This window comes from Miniopterus natalensis, chromosome 3 (assembly GCF_054644295.1).
Source record: "Miniopterus natalensis isolate mMinNat1 chromosome 3, mMinNat1.hap1, whole genome shotgun sequence".
In the NCBI taxonomy this organism is placed as follows: domain Eukaryota; kingdom Metazoa; phylum Chordata; class Mammalia; order Chiroptera; family Miniopteridae; genus Miniopterus; species Miniopterus natalensis.
Window position 1 is genome coordinate 58164859 of NC_142083.1, and position 18347 is coordinate 58183205.

Consider the following 18347-nt stretch of genomic DNA (forward strand, 5'->3'; position numbering starts at 1 on the left):
TCAATTGTATGAAGGATGTTTCTGAAGATGACAAAGGTTTATTTTTCCTTATTGAAAATGATAGAATCCTACCTGAATGAAAGCTGAGCTAACCATCACTGTGGTAGACTGCTGTCTCTCAGAAACTAGGTAACTTTCACTAGAAGTTTTCACTATTTTAAAATAATGTTTTTATTGAAATCGATGGCTCGTTGTTAGAAAACAATATTCAAAAGCCTCAAAAATCAAAAGTTTGCATCCACACACATTTCAGAAAGTAGTGTGGAGATATCAGTAATTACAATAAATCCTTCAAAGTGCATTAAGGAGTATAAATGACTAAAAACACTAAGATACAAGCAACTTTTTAAAATTTATAGTGAAAGCTATGCATAATAGTAGTGGTATAGGAAAACTTGAATTATTACTTTTTAATTTTAAACTAAGTGCTTCCGTGTCACTTGTGCTGCCTTGGTTATGACTGACTTAATTTTGGAAACATAAATGCGGACAAACTTAAGAGGAAACAGATCGGGTAGTGAGGACGATCCCATTCAGGTACACTGGAAGTTCAAATTAATCACAAGAAACTTTCCTACCAAACAGCTCAGGATATAGCTCGAGAAGCAGACAAAAACATAAACTTAATAATATAAATCAGACCCTTAAAAGAAACGTTAACTTACTGATGTTTAGCTAAGACCACTATTCTAAGACGCATTACTAAAAGTCAACATTAATACCTCATTTCTTATACTCCTCTTTGAGGTTTTTAAACCTGAATCTGAAGGTGTGATTCGTCACAAATGATCAAAAGGCAATTTTTTCTCAGTTTGGAAGACTGATCCCGACCGAGTATCCACTGTAAGTGGCCAGGGCCTTCCTCAGCGTGCTTAGGGACATACAGGCTCACTTTTCAACATGGACATTCTAATCAGAGCTGCTATTTTAATAGTTTGCACACTGTTTCTAAAAAGAAAGTTGATAATATATAATCAGTCAACATAGATTGATTCATTACTTAAAATATCATGGCTTTTTAAATCGTCATTGCTATGCTGGAAGTCACTCAAAACAAACACAAAAATGAAGGTTCAGTGGCTCAATGATTTATATTGTGTGGGGGTAGGGGCAGGATACTAAAGCAATAGACCAAATGCTACCCTACATAAAATGCCGTTCTTAACATTTTATGTTTTGTTCATTTCATATTTTAATGTTTACTCTTTCTCAAAGGTACATTCTTGTGCTACATACTTCTCCCAGGCTTGCAGAGACCAGGACTCCTGAAGGACTAATTGTATTCATTCATTTTCTTGGCCCAGCATGAAGCTGGTAGCTTGCTTGGTACATAGCAACAGGGGAGAAAAGGAGGCGTTCATCTTTATCTCTCCCCATCCAACAGGAAATCAGGCCAGTGGACAGAATGCAATGAAATCCCTGTTCAGAAGGCATCTTGCAGGATTAAATGGCAAGAAATTCACAAGCTTAATTTGCCCCCAAATAACTAACTGTGCTCCTTCCCAACCTGATCCTTCACGTTCAAAGGTGGAAGTCTCTAATGCCATCGATTATCAGCCAGGAGACACATGGCAAGAAGATATTCGTTCAGTGAACCAATGGTTTAGATAATACCACTAAAATCAACTAACAGGGGGCAATAAACTACCGAAGGCGCTCTCTGATTCTTTTAATAATATGGAGTTTGTTAACCTTGGTCTCACACTGGAAATGCGCAATTAGACTGTACACACAAGTGTGTCCCAATTAGCACTGATGTTACAGTCACCTAAAGACAGGTGACTACTTCCGATAGCTTATTATGAATATATAACAAAATGCATAAAATGGATGAAACGTAACATCTCAGTAGCTAACTTCACTTTTCAAACTTCTACGGAAAACTGTCCAAAAGCAAGAAGCATACTTCTCTTTTATAAGTATCTAGATAAAATAGGGGACAAGAAGGAAGATTTGCTTCAGGTCTCCTAAACGGGTAAGGGTAAAAACATGAGATATAAATCTCCATCATACGGCTTTATTTTTATTCCGGTGTTTATATAAATTCTGATATAAATAAATATCAAAATAATAAAACCTCATTACATCTACTAAACTGATATATTACATGGAGGCTCAGAGTTAGTAAAGTTAAGAGATTCTAAGTAATGCCTTTTACTTGAAGATCTTTTTTATGTTTCTAACATATAACAATATTATTTAAAACACTGAAAATTCCAAAACAAAGTTAATCCTTTACAAGTCTGGTAATAAAAGTTATTCAAAACCAAAATCAACTTTCCACCTTTCCTCAAAACAAATTCTTAGAGTTAAACCAAACTGATTCCATTTCTTTGTCAGTGGGAAAGGCACCGTGCTGGCACACTGGTATACGTATATTAAAACACTGACGGGTCAGGTTTTAAAAAGTAAAAAAAGAGAATTCTGAAAGAGGAAAAATACCCAGGGATTATTATTAGGAAAAGTTACTTCTCTCTACATAGCCATATACATTTGACCTACACAGCTAGAAGATTTGGGAGTGTTGACCCAGAATTCACATCACTTTCACAACTTCAAGATTACATGGTAACAAAACTAAATGTTGTCAGTTACCTGCTACACTCACATTAAATATTTAATTTACAAGTCCCTACAAGAATTGAAAAAGCCCAAAGAAAACATATGATTAGGTTAAATTTTAGTAAATCCCGGATGACTTATAGAGGTATGTTTCCTTGTCAGAGAACAACATGTTAAACGTGTGACGCTCAGACCTCAGCAGAAGTGAGGCACTATGCAAGAAGAACCAGTATTCTCAAAGTCTGCTGGTTGTATCTGCCACTATTCCATCCATTCACGCCAACCAGGAGAAGACATCTTTAATTATCCTAGCATCATTTTGGCAACTGGTCGAAAGAATCTAAGAACTTTTCAATATATACAGAGTATTTAAAAGAACAATCTCACTGGAAGCAACAAACTGTTTATAGCATGCTTCATTCAAATTAAGTGGGATGTTCTTAATATTGAGTCATTTGCATCTTTATAAGAGTAGCTACTAAGGGAGAAGTAAATAAAGTTTTATTACTAAAAGTCTTCTTTAAAGTCATTTAGAAGCTTTTTACATTCTTAACGAAATCAAGGACAAAGAGTTACATTCTCCTTGATTTGGATTTTCATTACTCCAAGTTACTTAGTAACAAGCCAGTTCAGAATTCAGCATAACATTAACAGGATCATTCTATTACTCTCACTACTTAAGTGAAACTCATACTTACAGTTTTTCAAATTTTTAAAATATGAAAGATGCATTTAGGCAAATGTTATCATATACTTCTATTCAGACTGATAGTTTTCAGTTGCTGCTTCAGAAATTTGTGCCAATTCAACACATGAAATTAGTTTGGCCCACCGCCCAATAAATTCTGGCAACTAAAAAGTTATCAGCATTTGAAAATTGAGCATCCACTTCCCAGAAGTGAATACCTGAGAAGATAGATTCTAACACTAAAGCTATCTGACAGCAAATAAGTTTAATTTTTTTTTTTCTATGAACCTAAATCAATGGATGCTTATGGTATCAACGGAGTCAGTAATGAAACCCAATGTAGCGAATAAACTCCTATGACTACACAAGTTACAATATAAAGAATTTAAACACTGTGATCAAGATGTAATACTTAATTCTAATTTTATCTAAACATAAATTTAAATTGAAGTCCATTCCTGTAAGCTAAAATATATTTACTTCACTTGCACAGTATCATAAGCAGCTTATGTGTCCACTAAACTTTAAGTCTTTAGGAGAAAAATTTTAAAAATCAATTTAAGTGGCAATTAAAGTTTTCTACTCCCCCCCCCCCAAAAAAAAGACTGAAGTCTTTTGATTATATTATTAGTCTGGCAAAATCTTAAAAGATAGGATTTATGTAAAACCAAAAGGCATGGTTAGAGTACCTTTGTGATGATAACATATATGAAGAGGAAATGTAAAACACTGAATTCATAAAAGCTAGTTAACCGGTGCAAACTTTCTAAAATACTTCTTCACTATCTTTTGTGATAAACCGTAGTTTACTTCTGAATTACTTATTTTGCATTTGGCTCCTTTTAAACTACATCCCAGCTGACTTTTCTTAATGCATCTAAAAAACACCATCTTATTTAACATTTCAGAGATAAACCTGCCACCCAGATTTATAAAGTGACATTATTTTTAAAGTAAGTTTTAGTGTAATAACATAGGAAGGTAAATAAATCCATAAACCCCTAAGAATACTAAAGTTAGTGCACGATCTCTTGGGAAGGGAGACCCATCATTCTTTCTTCTGAACATTATCAAACTGATAATGATGAAATACAAAAGTACTTCCACAAACCTCAAATTAGAACACTGACTTGAGGATAGACACTCTTGGACTTTAAAAATTCTACAGATTTAACTCCATCTGAGCTGGTTCAAAGGTACCCTGGCACCTGAGCAGAAGAGTTTTCTGCAGGCAGGGCATACCTATCAAAAACATGACCTGTGACCAAAAATCAAGGTGCTAATCTTAAACCAAACAACAGTATCCAAAGCATAAAACAGATAACCTGTGATAAAATATCCTCCCGCTAACTCAGACGAGCTGGGCAGGTTAAGAAGGAGGGGCAGAGGGGGGGTATGGCTGATCCTTTCTGTTTTACCCCAGGTGACCGGAACACGCAAGTATCCAAATAAATTAATGAGGAAAAGGTCACACTGTGAAGTTTGGAATGGGAAAGAAAAGACGACCAGGAGCAACATGTCCCAAATTCAACTCACCAATGTCACTGTTATTTCATTTAATAAGGCGCTCAAGTTTAAAAATACAGATTCCTCCCTTTTAGGTGCTGTCTAATAAAGCCCAAAAGGAAATAAAATCAACCAGCATAATGAGGCTTGCTTTTCACACCATCACAACTGGAAAGCCTGCTCTATTTGTCTTGTCAGCTTTAATAAAAGGCATTTCCTCTGGCAGGATGGCTTCTTTTTCTCTTTTCCTAATAGTGGTAAGTGGCATGTCAAAGAAGAAATAGCTTCCCATCCCACCACCCACCTCCACAAGACTTTTTTTTTTTTTTTTTTAAACCAGGCTTTCTGGGATGTCTCCCATCCTGCCAGGCGAGCAATCAGGGCCTGGGCTACCTGGGTGCGACTATCTTTCCTGGGGGAGCAGGGCGCGGGGAATTCTTTCTCCCTTCCGAATCCGGTGGACCGCTAGTGGGGAGATCTGCCCATCTGCACCTGAGCTGACGTTACTTCAAGTGGGGAATCCCTCCCGTGCCTGCCTGAGAGCGCGAGGCGACAGGGCCGCGGCGAGGTCCACCGGGGGCCGGGGGGCGTTGGAAGCGCCCTCCAGACTCCTCTCCCCCGGCGAGCTGGGCGCGCAGCAACCATGAACTCTCCCCTCGGAATCCCGCCACTCTCCTGCCAACTTCCACTGCAGCCCGGGGGAAAAGCTGAGATTTGGGGTATAATCGATGCTGTTTCCCTCCTGGGCGGGCACCGAGGCCAGCCCACAGCTGGAAGCTGGCCTGGGTCCCAGAGAGGCAGAGCAATTTGGACCCGGGGGGCGGGGGGCAGGCTGCTGCCCAGAGGCCTGGGAGAAAGTAGGGCTCGGAGTGGAGCTGTTCCGCATCGGGAGGGGTCCGCCCGGCATTCTGGACAACACCCGCCCCAACCCCACATTCGGTGTCCGAGAACAGGGGGCGTCCGCTGGTGGCCGCGGTCCAGCAGCCTCGCTCGGGCGGCCCCCGCGCCCACCTCCAGCCTCCCGCGTGCAGGGCGGGCTTCGGAGACCGCAGCAAAGGGTCCGGGGGAACCCAGCTCGCTCCTCCGGCTGCACACCGCCGGGCCGCGCGCGGGCGCAGGGCTCCCTCGCCCCTGCTCCGCCAACTCCAGCAGCTCGCTCTGCACGTATGATGTAACCCTGCATGAGATCAAACTTTCTGGCACCTTGAGCCCACCCAGGGGTGGAGGAGGTGGGAGAATCTTCTCCACTGCCAAGTGCGCCGGGACCAGACTGACCCAGGGGCCAGATAATTTCCTTGCAGTTAAAGAGGAAAATAACGAAAGCTTCCGCTTCCCAGCCCCCCGCACTTCCCCCCAGCCCGCGCGCTCTTTGAGCGCACCGAGAAAAGAAAAGGAAAAAAATTTTGAAAAAAACAACAAAAAACTTTGGAGATGTTTGGCGGGTTTCCCTGCCATCCCTGCGCACCCACGCTCGAGGCTGGAGCTCCTGGCGGCGCGCGCCCGAGGCTGCCGGTGCCCAAGCCCTGCGCGGGTATCGGGATGCTGGCCACCCCGCCCCGGCGGGTAAGCAGGGAAGAGCCTCGACTACCCGGCTCCAGCCTTTCCCGAGTCTCCTCGCTCTCTGCAGAGGCGGCCGGGCTGGTTAGACCCGGGGACTCCCGTGGGCGCCCGGCCTCTCCTTGGTGGCTTAACAAAGGGCGGCGCGACCGGAGCGCTTCCCGCCGGCGCCTGGAAAGCCGTCAGCGCCCGGACGACGTGGGCTCCGAGGGTGCGCGCTGCCCGCGGCCGCTGCGCGCTGACCCCCCGCGGCCGCCGCGGCTCCTTCCGCCGGACTCCGAGGCCCGGGAAGCCCCGACTCTTGGCCCCCCGTTGCCTTACCTAGGGTTGCTGCTGTTCCAGTAGACGGCGTAGCGGTCAGCGACGGCCTTGGAGCCCGGGTCCTGGCTGAACACACACATCCAGAGCACCAGAAACATCAGCGTCAACATCTCCACGTGCAACATCACGCCTGGCCAGCGGCGGAGCCCCGGACGCGCCACTCCGGGGAGAGACCGGGGATCGGTGGAGAAGGGAGGGAAGGAGCGAGCGCGAGCGGGAGCGCAGGAGCCGAATAAATATGAATAAATAAGAATGAAGAGGGGAATGAGAAAAGAAAAAAAAAAGGCGCACCACACGCTGAGGAGGGCGAGGGGAAAAGAGGCAGCGGGGTGGAGGGGCTACACACAAACTCGCACCCCCCACCGGAGGGGTCGGAGGGAAAAAAGAAATCACAAGATGGAGAGAAGCATGCGAGCGGGCGGCGGCCGGCCGGTCACCCCGGGAGCGGGAGGTGCGCGCCGGGCCGAGCGGCGGCAGCGCGGGTCGGGGCGGGCGGCGGCGCGCGCTGCACAGTCACCGGGAGCTGCGCGCCGCGGCCGCGGGGAGACATACACCGGCCCGCCGGGCTCGGCTCAGCGTCGGCGCCGCGGGCCGCACGGGTCGCCGCCGCCCAGGGCTCGCGCGCCGCGCTCTGCTCCGCTCCAAGTTACTTTGGCGGCCGGTGGGAAACTGCAGGAGGAGGGCTCCGTGCGGGTGGGGGCGAGGGGGGCCTTCGCGCTGGTGGCCGCCTCTGTGCCTCAACTGGGCAACCCCTGGAAATCTCGGAGGAGTCGTAGGTGTTGCGGATTCGGGGCGGTGCGCTGGGAAGGGTGGGGATCCGGAGCCGCAGACCCAGCCCCGCCGGCGTCCTGGAACTGGTGGAGCGGCAACTCAGCTGGCGAGGAGCGGGTCTCGCCTCGCAAACCTCAGAAAGAAAAAGTTTGGCTCTCGGTGTCCTCCAGCAGGTCCGCGGCGGAGTCGGGCGGCGGCGGGAGACGGCACCGCAGGCGCCGGCCTCGGGGATCTCTCGCGCGTGCAGTCCTCGGCCGGGTGTGGGTGTACCCGAGTGAAAGGAGATGAAGAGCGGAGGTTACCAGCCAGCCGGAGAGGAGGAGCTGGGATGCCCGAACCGGCAGGGCGACGCCAACCCAGCAGCTCGGCTGCAGCGCGGGAGGGGAAACAATCACTTTCAAATGAATCCCTCCAACTCCTGGATGAGCTGAGGTCAGTCTCCGATCGCCTTCCGGGAGCAAGAGCGAGCCCCCAGACGCAGTGCCAAGAGCCAGTGAGCTCTCAGAAGTGTCCCTGCGACTCCGACGGGTTCGGCCCCAAGCCCAGCAACTTGTAGAGACGCATCAATCAGTTTGAAATGGGGGGCGGGGGGGGCGCGCACGAGAGAGCGGCACCTCCCCGATGACTACATCAGAAAACCTTTCCGATCCTCCCGCAGCTGCTCCCCTTTCCCTCCTTGGGCACAACAGCAACGAGAGGTGAACACCAACCACCGAATCCTAAGACCCAGAGCAGGCGGGAAAATAAACTTGAGAGCAGCAGCAGCAGCCGCCCGGGAGGGATGGAAACGACTGGCGAGAAGTGGAAAGGGGGGTAAAAGTCAGTTTTGCAAAAGAGAAAAAAAAAAAAAAAAAGGGAAAAAATGCTTTATGGGAAAAATCTCCTCGGGCACGCCCCCTCGTTAATGACCTGCGTGTAGAGCAGGCAGCCCGGGAGACCCAGCCGCCGCAGGAGAGCGCGAGGCAGCACGCGTGGACGTGGACGTGGGCGGCGCGGGGGGGTCGGGCGTGTAGCGCTGGGCGCGGGGCGCGCGGGTGGGCGGGCGGCGCGGGCGCGGGCGTGAGCTCTGCACCGAGCCGGGGAGGCGCCGCCAGCCAGCGCGCTGCGGCCGCGGCCCGGGTCATGTGGGCGCACCCCCCCCCCTTGCAGTTTACTTGGGAAGGTGGGTGCCTGGAGCAGCCAGTCAAGGAACGGCCTGCTGTTTGCTTACAGATCGAGGTGGCTCTTTTTTCTCTCTCTTTACGCCAACCGGATTGGTGGCTCCACGAGAAAGAGGCGTTTTCCTAATCCCCTCCCTTCCTCGCGCCTCCTACCCCCTCCCCGGCCCCACCTTCCTTCTGACTAATTGAATTACTGGGAGTGCCGAGCGCGCTCTCCGCCGCCCGTGGCAGCAGCCGCGCGTAACCCTTTGGATGCTGAATCCCGTGCGGGCTGAGGAATGATTGGACATATTTTTTACCGGAGAGTGGGGCGTTTTAATTACAAAGGAACCGGTTCCCACCCGGTAGCCGGAGAGCCGAAACCTGCCTCCCGGGCCCCGCAGGTGTCTTGGAGCCCCAGCCGACCGGCGGCGGAAAGCCTCGGTGTTCCTGCAAATCTCCGCCCCGCTCTTCGCAGCGAGCGATTGCCCGCGCTGGGTTCTCCGGCCAGCTGAGCCTCTCCTCTGTGCCTTTCAATTCCCCGCTTCCTACAGGTTCATGAGCAGGAAGCAAGACTTTCCTTTAAAGTGGTGCTCGGAAAACACTTTTTTTTTTTTTTAATCAAGAAAATCACAGCATCTGTAGAGTGATTGCCATTCAGTGCGAACCTTCAGCAGGGAGGAACTGAATGCTGCAGGGGAGCCCGTCAGAAACACGTTACGCATTTTACATTTCAACCCCCAGGTTGGTTCGCTGCCCCCCCCCCCCCCCCAAAGAATGCATTCTTTGAACAAACTCGGCACGGGGAGAAACCTGTGTCGGGGAACAAGTTCCCTTATTATTGCAAAAGGCCTTGCGTTCCCGGACTTTCAGAGCAGGTTGCAGCACCTCGGCCCCCCGGCGAGGCGGCCCGAGCGGCCCGGGGCGCGCGGCGCTGTCCTCCGGCGCCAGGGAGGCCAGCCGGGGGCCGGGAGCCGGGGGCCGGGAGCCGGGGGCCGGGAGCCGGGGGCCGGGAGCCGGGGGCCGGGAGCCGGGCGCAGCTGGGCGGCGAACCCTGGAGACGGGCCCTCGCGGGGCTCCGCGGGCTCGGCCGCGTGGTATTATCCTCTCTTGCTCTCTAGGGAGCTTCCTGCCTCAGTGGGAAAAGGCTCATCCCAAGAGAGAGAGCAGTTTAGATTTGCTCCCAAACTTACCTGTTCTCCCCTTCACTTATTAGCCCAATATAATCAAATACCACGTTGTCCGTCCTGCGCTTTGCAGTCCTGGAGCTCGGCTTTCCAAGCGCTTCGGAGCTGTTTGGAAGCGTCCAGACGCCCTCCAGTGGTGGGCCTGCAGTCCGCACCCAGCGCGGGCATCGCCCGCACCTCAGCCCGATTGAGTTTGATGGAGAATCTGGGATCATGATCATGATCAATACGGACTTTAGGGAAAACGAACAGTTCACACCGGCATGGAACTACCTGGATGTTATGGGCCCTTGCCTGAAAGTTGAGTAGTTTCTCAACTGCAGAATTTTTTCCCACCTGAAGAGATCCTGAAATTGTCCTAGGAAAGGAACTCTTCTGTTTATGACTAGATATAAATTGCAATCTGTGTAGCCTCCAGGACAGATCACCCAAACCAACCAACCACCTTCCTAATAATTAAAAAAAAAAAAAAAGTAAATTCAAAATATTAACACAAATGCTTCAGTATATTTCACAAAATTCCAACAATGAGAAAGAAGTGGGAAAATTTAACCTAGAGAATAAAGGATTATCTTTTTTTAAATCAAATTTTCATTTAAAAAGTTATTTACTTTTCCCTCTTGGTCTTTAATCTTGCTGATGGTCAAGTTCTTTGCCTATTGGGGCCATGTTTGTTTTTTCTGTTGCAGGAAGAATGCATCTTTCTTCCCTTGGTCTTCCTGATAGTAGCTCTAATAGGTGCTCATCTGACTGAAGCAGTTTTGCAGGAAATACTCTGGACCCTTTTAAGGGACATCTGTATCTCTTGGAAGAAGAGAATGCACAATTTCTGTCTTGGGGAAAATGCTGATCATCAGAGTCTTTTTAGTCAGGGAAATATCAAGTGTCAGGGAGTTAGCAAGCTGGCTTCCTGTGGCTTCAAAACCAAAAGGAGTATGGGGGGAAAAAAGAATTTATATCCACTTATTTCCTATCTGAAAACACATACTGTAACCAAAATTGATATGTGAAAAATCAACATATCAAAAGAATATGGGTGTTTTATTTTAAATGTCTCTAATTTGTTTAAAGTCTGGAGAGAGCCATTTTAAACAAAACAAAAAAATTTACACATTATAGCCTTCCTTAAAATGTTTCAAGAATTTAGAATAAAAGATATTCCTTAAAAAGAGTCAAGGAGCTGGAATAAAAGCAACTGTTAAGAATACAAATGCCTGTGTGAAATAACTCATAAACCTAAATCAAGTGCTTCCTTCTGGGATTATATACCTACGTAACTACTGCTGTTAGAGTAACTAAGCAGCAATTGCTAGAACAGCGATTTTCAGTCTTTTTCATCTCATGGCACACATAAACTAATTACTAAAATTCTGCGGCACACCAAAAAATATATTTTTTGCTAATCTGACCAAAAAAAGGTATAATTTTGATTCATTCTCACTGTTGCGTTGGCTGTTGTCATTTACTTGTTTTAACAATCTAAGGGGAAAGAGGCGAGTGTCCCTGACTAAATAGTCAGGTATTGCATGTTTTAAAATGCTTGGGCACAGGGCCTCACTGGTTGAAAACTGATGTGATGGATACATGCATGGATAGAGTTTGAAGAGATGTATTAGTAACTATGCACTAATTGCTCATAATGTGACTTACATTCAAGTCACATTATTCAAGTCATTTAATGTATACAAATAGGTGTTATATAAAATAATTATATTATGATTAGCCCAGGGTCACAGAGGCAATGACTTTCAAGGTAGCCATTAAAGGATAAGTTGTGTTTCTCCCAGTATAGGAGGAGATTCAGGTATAACAGAAAGAAAACAGCAAGGAGCTAGAAACATGAAAAATAAAAGTGCAGGGAGGATTTGAAGACTTTGAGATGGAAACAGGTTGGAGGGAGTTGAGACCTGAAAAGTTGAGAATGGACTGAAAAAGTTGAGACCTGAAAAGTTGAGAAGGGGCTTGGCTGCTTTCTAAAAAGGTTTGTATTTAAAGCTACAGGCAACCAAGTGCACCACCGGTGGTTTTAAAACAAATGACATTGAAGCAACAATCGTTATGCCTCAAATTAAAATACAAACAGGGATTTATTTATTTATTTTTATTTTTTGGCCTTGCACTATCTAGATGTATGTTCTAATCTTGGCTATGAATTAGAATCACCTAGGGAGCTTTTTAAAAAAGAACAATGCCAGGGCCCCACTCTCTGTTTTAGTTGGTTAGGGGAGGGGAACTGAGAGCTGTAATTTTTAAAATCTTCCCAGGGAATTCTAATGAGCATAGAGGATTGAGAATCACTGATCCAGGTAATTTATTTTTTACCTTAACTACGTCAATATTTTAAGCAAAAAAGTAAGTCCTGTACTTATTTGTCTGGAGAAGTGTTCCAGCTAACCATCAAGGCAGGAATGCTGATACTTTAGAGAGCTGAATTTTATGATCCTCTGTATTAAAATGAAGTGATACTTTAAAAATAATTCTCACGTGGCACAAAATAGAATGTCATCTCCAAGATGTGGTTTCAGGGATAAAGCTTAATTTTAAACATGGGTTAGCCCTGGCCCATGTGGTTCAGTGGTCAGAGCGTCGGCCTGCCTACCAAAGGGTTTCTGGTTTGGTTCCCAGCCCCGATGTTTCCCCCTCTCCCTCTCTCTCTCCCTCCTTCCCATCCACTCTCTCTCAAAAAAATCAATGGAGAAAATATCCTCAGTAAAGGAGTAACCAAAAAAACATTTCTAATAAGATAAATATGAGTTAATCTTTCTGCGGGGGGGGGGGACTAGCCCCCGCCCCGCCCCCTTTTAAAGCATTAGCTGCCATCAGGTGGAATTGGGTTAAGTGTCCAGACAAGTAGGTGTAATAAGCTGGCGAGTCAAACCCCGAAGTCCACAGACAGCAATTCTTATTTAGCATGGAAGTTAAATGAAAACCGATAATAAAGAGATAATAAAGGAAATAAACTCAGGAGCAAAGATTAAAGAAATAATAATTAGTCACAAAACCATGTAACAGGTGATTAACATAACGGTGTTCAAGCTGACCCTGCTCTCTGTCTTTCTAGAACATTAAGAATTCATTCCAAAGCCCCAAGAAACCCAAGTTCAATCACCAACCTGTCACCCCACTTTCCTGCCCGCAGACTGAAGTTATTCAAGGACGTTCTCTCCTCTGTTCATTCATCTTTAACAGGTTTCTCAGAATCTTTAGAACTAGCTCTTTGCTAGCTTTTCTCTCCTCAGAGACCTTAGGAAACGCTCCTTTTCTATTTCTGATCTAGCCGACCCTTCTGTGAACAACCGGAGAGAGAGACAGAGACAGACAGAGACAGAGAGAGAGACAGAGAGACAGAGACAGAGACAGAGACAGAGACAGAGGGAGAGGGAGAGGGAGAGAAACCCTCTACTAAACAGAGTCCAAGGGCTTTAATCTCATGACCTTCAATTTCCCTCATGAATTTTCCACTTTTCCTCATTCTCTCTTTACTTTCCCGGAATTTGTTTCATAGTGTCTATTATCTTGAATTCTGTGGCTCAGCAGAAGCAGTTTTATAAGTTGCTACAATATTCTGAAAGAGGCCTTTACATTTTTTTTAAATACTAACCGTCAATTTGTTGTTTTGCTCACTTCAAACCACAGTGTAAGTAAGGCCTATACAGCAAACTTGTTAAACATACAGAAGTCTGAGCCGTCGCTTTGATAAGCAGCTAGCACTGTTCCTAGGCACACAGGTGAACATGCGTTACGTCTCTGTGCGTTCAGATGTGTATGTGCTTACATGTAATTTGCAAAGAAGCAACCAAGAACTGGCTGGTTCAACCAGTTTCCACATCACTCCTCATTATGTCGACTTCGGGGTTGGCACCATGGAGTCATGCAACCAGTTTTCAACCATAAAACAGAAATCACATATAGTGATTTTATTCCCATAAGAAATTTTTTGTGTTGTCTTTCGCCGTTTTATCATGTGTTTACTTTTTACTGTTCTGTATTTCCCCTCTTCAAATTTTTAAATAAAAATCGCCATCAAAAATTTCTTTGCATTTTATAAATCTAATCAGTCAACAACCATACTGTATACTGTCAGTAAAGTATACCGTTCTAATATGTTCTTTGTGAATTATTAAACACTACATTCCTTGCTTAAAAGAATATATATTATCATTACCACAAATATTAAAATTTTATATTTGTTTTATTATGATGGCAATCAGAGGCATCTATAGCATACCTTTATTGAAATAAAAATAAAAGTAGCCTTGTCAGAAATAAAATTAATTTGTGATTTCTTTCCAAATTCAAACAATAATTAGGATTTTTCTCCCACCAGCTCCATTTTCCATCACCCAAAAAGTATATAAGTATGTATTTTTGTATTCCTTTACTTGTTTAGAAACCCCCCAAAATCTAGAACATCTTTTATTTCATTGATGTAATTCTATTTATACACATATATAATTGTATAGAATATATATGAGCATGTAGAGAGACAGAGAAAGTGAGAGCACTTATTTTTCAATCAATTTCACCCAAGATTTTCATCAACTTCTGGGAGAATTCTATTTAAAGATGAGTAGAGGACACAGTCCTTAGTCAGTGAGCACGATTTCGTGAAATAGGAAGTGCTGTTTGTAAGCAAGCCCCTTTTTTAGCTTTGGCTTCCACACCCAGATCTAAGCAAAGTAAAGTGTAGAGTTATGGCAAACTAAGAAACTCTTTCCTCAGTTATGTGCTTTTTTGTTTTTTCCTTCCAGATAAAAGGCTCCTTTAGGGGAATTTGGATCCTGGTATTTTGGAATGTGAATTTTTTTTTGTAGTCATCTAAATAAACCTAATTCTCCCCCCCACCCCTTTTCACTTGGCCACAGTAGAGATGGTCTTTTAATGTTTTAGGAAAAGTGTCCTCTTATTGCAGATTTATAGCCCTAGTCTGAGACTTCCAAATACCTTATGCCAACATTGTAAATTTTACTGTGATGCTGTAAAGTTACAGTTAAGGTATAATTTTTTAAAAGCATTTCATCTTGTAGTTTGGAATAATAGTTATAAAGCTGGTCTTTATAGAAGCCACTGTAATTTATGATCTCAAACATCAGATAATAATGCAGAGGGTTATTGGCCAAAACTTTTTTTAAATGAGAGAGATTTTACTAAACTGTCTGTTTCTAAACTCAAGTCGGGGAGGAAAGGGTGCTCCTAAAATGACTACCTTTTAATCAGAGATTACCATTCTCCATTTCCATTAGTTTACCTTTCTTTGGGGGATGGGGGGGCATGTGATATATACTAAATTAAATAGGATTTATTGATTCAGCTAGATTCTGAATTACTATGGATTAAGAGAGTTCATTTCTTAGCCTTTTTTCTTGAAATCCATCAGGATCTTTTATGTGGTCTATCTAGTATTCTGCATATTTCCAATGCTTAATAAATATTACATTACAATATTAGCATAATAATGAATCATCTTAAAGTATTAGATGGACTATTAAGTGAGATCCTCTTCAGATTGAGCCAAGACACCAAAAAGTTTTATTTTCTCTATATGCATACATACTAATTTTAAAACACCCTTTCCATGAAATGTCCTTGCATCTGAAAGATGTCTACCTAATACAAAGTGAAGTGGTGAAGGTGTATCTTCCAGTTATGTACTTCATTTGTTCAATTTATTTTGGAACCTGAATTCGCCATTTCAATAAGAGGAAATTTAAAATTGGGCAGACAAAAATGGAAATAGCCCCATTTGTCAAGTAAGTCCCCTTTTCCCAATGGCAATTCTAAAACCTTCCTACAAGTTTACCAGGCCAGCAGCTACAGTGTTCCTTGCCATTAAGAAGTTCCGCTTTGTCTGTGATTGGTTATGTCACACAGACCTAGACTAACAGCCACTGAAAACATGAGGATTTCCTTTAGAGTTTCAGAAACAAAAATGAGGTTAAAAAAAAAATTCAGTTAATATAACCTTATCCTAACTGGTTGCTTTGAGGGAGGTCCTAGTTTGAAACTGTCATCAAGGCAAAAAAAATAAAAGTATTTTTCTTCCAAAAGTATTGTTCAAATATTGTACATTTTATCTACTGATATGTGAATCAAATAGAATAAAAAATGATGCATCCTCTGTGGTAGATAGTAAAATGGCAAAAATTCTTCACTGTAAAAATGTACTTTGGCAGTTAGCCCCTCTCATCAGTTGATGGAGTCTGTTTTTCCACCCTTTGAATGTGAACTGACCTTGGGACTTGCTTTGGCTAACAGAATGTGGCAGAAGCAATGCTGTGCCAGTTCTGAGCCATGCCTCAAGAGGCATTGGAGCCTCTGCTTTTTCTCTAAGAAACCTGTCCAACTGCCCTGTAGACAAGGTGAAGCTAACTTTCTGGTTGATGAGAGACACGGAGCCCAATCACCTGCATTGTCCCCACCAACCCCCAGAAGCAGAGCTACCAGGCTGACTGGCAGCTGCCAGCAGATGAATGAGAAATTCCCAGCCCAAACTAGAAGAGCTGCACAGCTGAATCTAGCCTAAGTTGCCAACCGACAGAATCCTGTCCTGAATAAATGATTCTTGTGTGAGCCACTAAATTTTGGGGTGGTTTGTTATACAGCAATAGATAACAGATACATCTTCTTCCTAAATTATTGGAGATAGAAATTTAAATATTATCCAGCACAAATAAATGTTATTCTTTCACAACTTGGATTTTATTACTGAGTTACTTGGTGTTAAATCTATAATTGGTAAACATAATTTTTTGTACATATATTTATTATAAGTATGTTTTATTGATTTCTTTTAGAGAGAGAGGAAGGGAGAGGGAGAGAGGGAGAAACATCAATTGGTTGCCTCCCACACCCCAATCAAGGATCAGACCTGCAACTTGGGCAGGTGCCCTGACCAGGAATCCAACTGGTGACCTTTCAGTGCACAGGACAAGGCCCAATCAACTGAGCCACACCAGCCAGGGCGCTTTCTATATAGTTCTAACAGGAATGTTTGTCTCTGCTACTTGGCAAATTTCAAAGGGGGTCTTTTCTCTTCAACAAAAACTTTACTTGGAACCCTAAATGAACACAATCAACATTCAGGTCCTTCTGATCCTCTTAGCATAATGTCATTTGGTTAGAAGAACAAACCTGAATAGATGATGTATCCAGAGGTGATTCTTCTTCTAAAGTGGTGCCCAGCAAGAAAAATAAAAGGTAAAAATCAAAGGAAGCTATGTTTAGCTTCATCTCAAATCTCCACATCACTCACTACTATTGATTTAACATCATGGCACCTCCATATTTCATCAGGAAAATCTGCCACAAGGCACAAAAGGTAGTGACCCTGTAATGGTCATCTTACTGTAAGCTTCAAATTACAACATCTCTGCTCTTGGCTGACAGCTACAGCAGGACAGGGCATGGACAGCTCTTTATATAGATGGAATAGATGTGTTTCAAGGAAGTAAGATACAAAGTGAAACCTTACATGTTAGGTCTTATCTTCCTATAATCGAAAGTTCTGAAATTCGAGGAGAGTTTTGTCAAGGGCCCTCATGCACACTCCCTCTCAGTCTTTACTAGACCAAATTCCCAACGTGCGCTGTCCAGGGGAAGACTAATCCACAAACTCGGGCTTGTCTTTTCAGCACTCATAGCACTTTCTTCTGAAAGTACCGAAGCATCGGCTACCCTTCCTTCTTGGCTTCCTCATCTTTTGGTGTCGGGTCCTCTCACATTTTCCAGGTTCTCTTCTTTTGTGTCCAACTAGTTTCTTCTGGCTGCTCGACAATGACCCACAGCCCAGTGCCAGGCACACAGTGAACATTTAAAAAGTATTTGTGGAGTAAATGTCTATCCCTTAAATAAAGGTGCTTTTCTTTAGCTCTCTTTTCCTCCTTCATTTATGTGATATTTAACAATCACATTATACTCACAGCTCCAACCATGGTCCTTTTGTGGGCATCTCCCAAGCTCTAGCTCTAGGACCCGATGCCTTCCATCATCAGACCCACATTCCCAGCCTTCTCATTGACTTGTTCAGAAGCCCCAAAAGTGCATCTATTCTATCAACATATCCAGACACCCCTCCCTGGCACGACTGCTCTCTCGAATGGCAAGGTCAGGGCAAAGTCCCATCAGTTCCCAAGTGAGAACTTCTGGCTGACAGGCTTGATGAAGCAGAGGACTCCAAGTTCTGTTAAGGAATGTAAAGAAGTTCCCCAATTTCTCATTTCTATATCAAGTTACCTCCTAACTGGTCTCAGCCACCCGCTCTTACCTCTCTGTTCAATATATACTCCAAACTCCGTCTTCTGCATGGAGTATATATGGCCAGAGTGATTCATTCCAGATGGAAACCTGATGTCATTTTACACTATTTAAGTGGCTTCCCATAACCTCTCAAAATAAAGGCAAAATTCTCAACACGGCTACCAATCCCTGCATGAGCTGATCCCTGCCTTCCTCTCTGACCACATCTCGGATAGTCCTCCCCACACACGGACTCCAGGCACTATGCCTTCTCCCATGTGCTCAGAGAAGCCACGCAGCTCCCTGTCTCTGAGTCTTTGCTTATGCTGTGCCTCCGCCTGAAACATTTAGGCTCCCACCTGTTAAACGTGTATTCATGCT

General features: G+C 44.5%; 1 protein-coding gene across 2 annotated transcripts in view; it reads right to left on the reverse strand.

Annotated features, from left to right (window-relative positions):
• EFNA5 (ephrin A5) overlaps nucleotides 1-7075 on the reverse strand; it is a 267542-nt gene extending 260467 nt beyond the window's left edge. Inside the window, exon 1 of one of the 2 annotated variants that reach the window (XM_016221973.2) lies at nucleotides 6635-7075. In XM_016221973.2, the coding sequence (XP_016077459.1) occupies nucleotides 6635-6759 (125 nt within the window). In that variant the 5' untranslated portion in view covers nucleotides 6760-7075. The remainder of the gene's footprint in view (nucleotides 1-6634) is intronic. The other variant, XM_016221972.2, reaches the window with a different exon arrangement.
• Nucleotides 7076-18347: the final 11272 nt, after the last annotated feature.